The sequence below is a fragment of the Carassius carassius genome, chromosome 34, assembly GCF_963082965.1.
Source record: "Carassius carassius chromosome 34, fCarCar2.1, whole genome shotgun sequence".
Taxonomy (NCBI): domain Eukaryota; kingdom Metazoa; phylum Chordata; class Actinopteri; order Cypriniformes; family Cyprinidae; genus Carassius; species Carassius carassius.
This window is the reverse complement of record NC_081788.1, coordinates 15,930,415-15,937,883: the sequence shown is the minus strand read 5'-3', so window position 1 is coordinate 15,937,883 and position 7,469 is coordinate 15,930,415. Positions and strand designations below refer to the sequence as shown.

The window sequence follows — 7,469 nt, the reverse complement described above, 5'->3', positions numbered from 1 at the left end:
ATATCACTGCACATCTTTAGACGGAGTTAAGAAGTTAACTGGTAACAAGGGGACACCGGAGCAGTGAATGACAGTCTTTTCAATGACTTAAACTAGCATTTACCCACTCTCTGTGGAGGAGGAAGAGCGTGTTCAGTCCGGCTCATTGCCTCACCAGTAATGTGAGTATCAAATATGTTTAATGCTGCTTCAGCGAGGTAGCACATAAATCAATCTTTTGTCTTGAGTTACTGGCTTCCGATTTTTGCTGAATAATGCTGACTGAATATTCTATTGCTATGTTGGATGTTAGTTGTAATGTTACATATGTGCAAATCCCGTTGCCTTTGACTTAAGGCTGTTCAAGTTGTTTTTAAAATGTAGTCTTTGTATAGAAACAAGATAACACATGGATCCACCAAACAGAATAAACAAGAATTACAATTTCATAATTTGAATTTAAAATATTTACAGAATTGTAAAAAATCTTTTTATTGCTATGTTGCACTTGTACTTTGTATTGTGTGAAACGTTATATAATTAGATTGATTTAATACAATTTTATATATAAATTGTCTCGATATGTCACACTTAAATTGTTACAGTAAATATATATTCATAAAAATGCTGTTCTTTTCGACCTTTTGTTTATCAAATAATCCCTATCTATCTATCTATCTATCTATCTATCTATCTATCTATCTATCTATCTATCTATCTATCTATCTATCTATCTATCTATCTATCTATCTATCTATATTCTAAAATATTTATTCCAAAGGTCCAGCATTGGATCCATCTATCCTTAGGGATGTCACATCATGTTTTAATTGCTAACAATTCATCTAGACCTTGAAGAATTCTTTTTCATCTACATGTTTCTTTTCTGTTTCTCACTAAAGGTAATCTGATGTCTTCACAAAGGCAAGAAGAGAAGACATCAAAACACCATATTCAATACCGAAGAGCCACACAATTGAAAGGAGTTGTCTGACATCAGATATTTCCTCAACTATCCAATCCAAAAGCTTGTTCAGTATGCCTCTGTACATCCATGCCTTGGCATGTGCTTTCGGTCTGGGCTCCTGGGTGTCCATCAATGGCTTGTGGGTGGAGCTTCCTCTGATCGTCAATGTTCTGCCGGAGGGCTGGGATTTACCCTCGTACCTCACAGTCATCATTCAGTTTGCTAACTTAGGTCCTCTGCTGGTGACCCTGGCACACAAATTCTGTCCCGGGCGACTACGTGAAAATCTGGTCATCTATGTGGTCTTGTCAATTGGTGTTGTAGCTTGTGTCCTGCTTGCTGTGTTTTGGAAGAACACCACCCTGATCCTTGGGCAACCGCATAGCACAGCATTTTTCATTCTCACGTTTTTTCTCGCTCTAGTTGACTGCACCTCATCCGTCACCTTCCTGCCATTCATGATGCAACTTCCAGCCAAATACATCACCACATACTTCATTGGAGAAGGTCTGAGCGGTCTGGTTCCAGGGCTGGTGGCGCTGGCGCAAGGAGTCGGGATGTCGAAATGTGTCAATGTGTCGCACGTGTTGGATAACCTCACTGAGCCCGAACCTTCAACCTTCATCATGGAGACACAGTACCTCCCTCCTAATTTCTCCACTGAGATCTTCTTCTCCTTCCTGGCCTTAATGACAGCAATAAGCCTGGGTTCCTTCATCATATTAAACCGCATGCCTCGTACATTTGAACTTTCCACTGAAAATCTCGTCCCGGAGTCAGATGCTGTCGCAACAGTCTGCAGGGGTTTGGAGGGCCCTGTGGACCCCAATCCAAAGAAAAACAATCCAGAAGAAGAGGAAAAACTGAGAAACATAGTTCTGCTTCCTAAACCGCTGCACTCTGGCTATCAGCTAGCATTTATCTATTTAATGGTTCTGTGGGTGAACGGTGCAACAAACGGACTGCTGCCCTCAGTGCAGACGTTCTCCTGCATGCCTTATGGAAATATGGCCTATCACCTGTCAGCTGCTCTGTCGGCGGTAGCCAATCCAGTGGCCTGCATCATTGCCATGTTTTTCCCTAAACGGTATCTCTACTTTAATTACAATCTAATAATCTAACATTTATTTACCATTTTATTACAATTTTGCATATAATTTGTGTTCTATTAAAGGTGCCATCTGTCATATCTGGCAAAATAATCAAGTCATACTCCACATTCCATACCAGATGGGGGCAGTATGACTCAATAAAGTGAATTGGTCTACTCTAGAGTAACAAACGAGAAACGGTATAGTCTCTATGCTCCGCCCCTACCTTCACAACAACCCTAGAGCATAGCCGAAGCCTATAAGACAGCGGTTCTCAATTGCAGTCCTCGCGCCCCACTGCTCTGAACATTTTGAACGTTTCTCTTAGTGCTTTAGACATTTGTTCTATTCGAACATAAGTGCCCTGCGAAGTGGACATCACAGGATATTCAGCCATGATTCCAGTTTGAAGCGAACGTAGCTATATGTTCCAATCAAAGTGCATTGAAGTGTGCAAGACGTGAATTGAAATTGTATTGATTTACAGAGGTATATGATGTCACAGTTGTCCATGTTTAAAGACGCTGCACAGCACAACTCAGTGAATGAATGTTTCGATGTGAGGTACACTTCAACAGATTTCCCCTGCTCAGAGAGTAGGGAGCAATGAACATTTGAAAAACAGTTCATGCACGGAGTTCATTTCTAACGAGCTGATTATCTGAACCAGGTGTGTTAACAAAGAGAAACGTGCAAAATATGCAGAGCAGTGGGGCGCGAGGACTGGAATTGAGAACCGCTGCTATAAGAGGACGTTTTGCCTCCAGAGGAACGTTGGGTGATGTCAAGTGATTTTGAAACATGACATCTTCAAGCTACTCCCCTTCACCTTTACCAGTGAATATGTTCACATTCGTTTTGTTCATATTACATTGAGTTGTATATACACATTATTTGAATTAAATTAATTTGACAGACAGCATTCTGTCAACATCATTGGTCACCATAAGACAGCTGATGTTGACCAAGCTAGCGCCAACCAACGTAACCAGAGCTGCCAACTCTCAAGCATTCACCGTGAGACACACGCAATTGACTCTTTTCACACGCTTTCACGGCACACATCAATTTTCTCACGTACAGAAAAACCACGAAGCAAAGAGGACACGGAGACCAACAGACTAGTTAGAGCAGGTTACTTATGATATAAAAAAATGGGTAAGTTATAGCTAGCTAATTATCAAACGCAGCTACGGTTAGCCATCGCTAACATTAGCACGTTTATAGAACAGCCTTCGATACATTTCTATGTTATAACTTCCCGAAAAAAAATACACAAACATATAAAACAAACTTCTAGCGAAATACTAACAGCATCTAACTTACCAATCCAAAAGAAATGTTGCAAGTTCGGTGTCGAACCTCATTTCTTTCAGGTCCATCAGTTGTCTCCAGCGATTGAAAGCAGTGCCGATGTTTACTCTGGTTCGGCTCCTTTTCTTATCGGATTTGATTTGTGATTCCGAGCACGGTTGTTTCCCTGTAGCGGGTGGTGGTCTCTTGCCAAGGGCTTAAGTCATCCTTCCGCTCTCTTCCCTGAACTGAAATGAAGTAGTGGGCTGTACTTTCCACATGATTGACATCAGGTATAAGTACACCCACAAGCCGTGCGAGTTATTCGTGTATTGCAGGTTGGCTGGTGGTTATGTTGCCCGCATACCGCCTCCCATGGCCGAAACTGGTATTACGACACCTGTCGGGCCGGGGCTAGTAATGCTACTGCTAATTAAGGTTGATATCTCTGCAGCACTATAACTTGACATTTTTTTAATGACATCATCGCCCTTATTTCTTCTCATACTTTTGATGCGTGTAGATAATTTTTTGGATATTTTTACCTCAATTTTTGCACATGGCACCTTTAAGTAGATAAACTGTGTTTTATAGATATATTCCAGGTTAAATACAACTATATATGACATCTGAGGCCTGCCGTCAATTGCCATAAAAATTTAATCCCTCAGTGTTTCAAAATACAAGCTAGATCATACTATTTTGAAAGTATAAACAGCTACTTTTATTTAATAATATATATATATATATATATATATATATATATATATATATATATATATATAAATATATATATATATATATATATATATATAAATATATATATATATATATATATATATATAAATATATATATATGAATACTGTTGGTTAAATACAAAAAATAATGTCAACTCGCCCCTCAGTTGTAAATTAAACACATTCGAACTGCACTCAGAGTTTCATTTCATTTGTGTTTCATTTCAACTGAGGGGCGAGTCTACATTATTTTCTGTATCAATATTCACTTTAAAGCACATTTCAATGGCCATAATTGCAGTTGCATAATTGACTAACAGTGAGAATATAATTCTCTTTCAGTTCATTAGTATTTCTGGGCATCCTGTGTCTGCTGGGCTCTGTTTTTGGAGGCTACAATATGGCCATGGCTGCCATGAGTCCCTGCCCCTTACTCCAAGATACACCTTTAGGGGACGCTATTATAGTGAGTTACTTTTATGTGAAATCAGCCCATTTCTACAATATTCTGTTTAAATGTTTGCTTTGGATGACACTACTCTTGATTCTATTCAGCACTCTCAGAAAAACAAAAAAGGTACAAAAGTGGTCACTGGAGCGGTACCTTTTCAAAAGGGACTTTTTTGTACCTTTTAGGTACTAATATGTACACTTTAGGAATATATTTTTAAGGTACCAATACGGACTCTTTAGGTACAAAGGTGAGAGCTTTTGTAGCTTTTTTCTGAGAGTGAGAATTAAATCTTAAAAGATTAATGTAAATGGTTCAGCAAAGGTTTGGTTTTTTTCAGGCTACAAATAAAACAAATGTCAAACAGTCGTAGCTAATGAAGGGAACATTATGATATTCTTTCATAAATACGTAACATTCCAAATAAGAATGTAACCAAGTGAACATCACAAATGATAAGTGCTGGATTTGGTATAATACTGAAACACAGAGAAATCCAGACCCATGTGCCAAACAACTCCCTAGCTTCAAAGTCAAGTGTCTGTGTCTCTAGTAATGCTGAGTTGAGTAATCCTGGGCCGAGGTGAGATATACTAGTACTTTCTCAACACCTCTGCATAATTACCCTGATCCACTTCACAGACATGGCAGTTCCTTTGTTTTATATAACTTTAAATATTTTATTCTAATCTGATAAGCACTGACAACCCATTATTCTCTCTTTTTGTGTGTGTTTGAACTGATTTCAGGTTTTGTCCTGGGTGTTCTTCACTGGTCTGCTGTCCTATGTGAAGGTGATGGTGGGTGTGATTCTGAGGGACCGGAGTCACAGTGCCCTCGTTTGGTGTGGAGCAGCAGTTCAAGCAGGCTCTTTGTTAGGCTCCATCATTATGTTTCCCCTGATTAACATCTATCACCTCTTCCAATCGGGAGACGTTTGCAACACCTTATGCCCATTATAATAAGGGTCTAATAAGACTAACTGGGGAATGAACTTTTACACTCTGAGCTAATGATGGTGACCTAACGTTTAACGAACATTTGGCACGTCCCTAGATCTGCTTTCATGCTCTTTTCTTTTATTTTCACATTAACTTAACATTTGTGCATTTATTTTTTATTTTTATAATTGTGGATTATTATTTATGATGTTGTGAGTTCCTGATATCTGGAAACATCTACAAGTGTATCGGGATCATTTATGGATTACCGGTATATTTCCTTCCAATATTAAAGCAAAATCTGATGGTTAAATCATTCAATAATTTTTCATTGTAAATGCTATTATACAGTTAAATGAATGTTCTCTGTTGAATGAATGTTCTCTAACAAGTGAAGCACTATCAGTTCTTTGGTGTGTTGTCAGTTACCACAGATAATAATTTTGGCTCGCCTCTCAATCTGTACCTCAATCAGTCTACAGACTTGTGTGGGTGTATTGTTCTCTTGTAAACAGTCCTTTTCTGTTCCTTGCTTATATTATGTGAAAGCTTCATGGTTTAATGGCTTTGTATGGTCATTACAGGAGTTTTTTGATAAAACGTGTTAAACATTTTTTTTACTTTTTTTTTTTAAACTTTGAAAGTCTTGTTGCTATACTTTCAACACTTTTTTTTTACATTTATTATAATGCATTCTTGCTCCATAGACTAATACTGTAAATGCATTGCTGTACACATGATATGTTTGTTTTATTAAAGTGAGAGATTTTTTGTGATAATCAGAACCTGGAACATATCAGTCATGACACTCTGTCATCACTAGATGGGGCTGATTTGCTGCATGTTTTTATGATGACAGACAGCCTGGGGTTTTAGGGTGAACTACTGCAGTATGGTGTTACTGACAGCATCTCCAAAACTTCAATTTAAAATGAATAAATCCATAAATAAATCAAGCCATGTGCTGGTGATGTTGTGTTTGACACCAAAGCTCTGAAGCTTCACACATTTCACATTAAAATATTGAATCAGAGCTTCATTCATTTGGCCAAAAGCATGTGATCTATGACATCGAAAGAGTTGGTTTTCCACACTGTTTGGTAGGTGCTTTTCATTATTTTGACCACCAGATGGCTACAACATACACAATGTTAAAAAAACTTTTGAGTTATCAATCTTTCTACTACAGCTGAGAGAAAAGCCTCAGGTCTCATTTTTTTAATTTTTATTCGCAACTACCAAATACTTGCCATTTAGTGGAAACTTTTATTGAGTTTCATGCTGAGCAACTTGCAGAGAGGTAAACCTTGGATTCAATGTCTTGCTCAAGGGTACAAATTCTGATGGTGATTTCAATAAATCCCCAGTTCTTGAGTTGCACTTTCTGGAATCAATCTGACAATTCTTGATCTAGCAGCCTAGGTTTTGAATCCTTAGACTTCCTCCACCCACATCCATTCTTAAGTCAACCGACTGCTATCAATAAGGAAGAGAATTAGAGAATTAGACAGCCTCTAATCTCGCCTCTTACATGTTCACTGCAAACAATTATTTTATGTTTGTCTTGTTTTTCTAGTACAGATATCTAAACATTCTTAAATCAAGATTCATTTACAAAATGAGAAGCAAAATGACATAAGATATTAAGTTTTGCTTTAGTGAAAAACGTTTGTTTAATAGAAAAAGATCTTCCAATGGGGTGAGAAAAAATAAACAATGCAAAGGAGAAACAAGATTTCTTTTTCTTACCCTTGGCAGACCTTTTTCTTAATTTTGACAATTTTGTTTCTTTTTTCAGAAACAAATACTTAATATTATTTTTTGTCATTTTATTTCTCAAGTAAATGTAACTTGATTTAAGAATGTTTTATGTGTGCTGAAAATAATTTTTTGCACTGTTTGAATATTTTGGCTAATTTAGTCAAGCTTTCAAATGCCACAATGCATGCGGTGCTGTTTGTTCCAACCTAAAACCACTTTTGCCAGTGACAATTTCAATACTTAACGTC

At 37.6% G+C, this 7,469-nt stretch overlaps 1 protein-coding gene across 1 annotated transcript; it reads left to right on the top strand.

The window, feature by feature from the left end:
• Positions 1 to 6,676, top strand: LOC132114493 (solute carrier family 52, riboflavin transporter, member 3-A). Its single transcript, XM_059522634.1, has 4 exons — positions 1 to 161; positions 882 to 2,033; positions 4,411 to 4,534; positions 5,269 to 6,676. Exons 2-4 carry the CDS (start codon positions 1,018 to 1,020, stop codon positions 5,479 to 5,481), a joined length of 1,353 nt encoding a protein of 450 aa, XP_059378617.1. The 5' UTR covers positions 1 to 161; positions 882 to 1,017; the 3' UTR covers positions 5,482 to 6,676.
• The last annotated feature ends 793 nt before the right edge of the window (positions 6,677 to 7,469 follow it).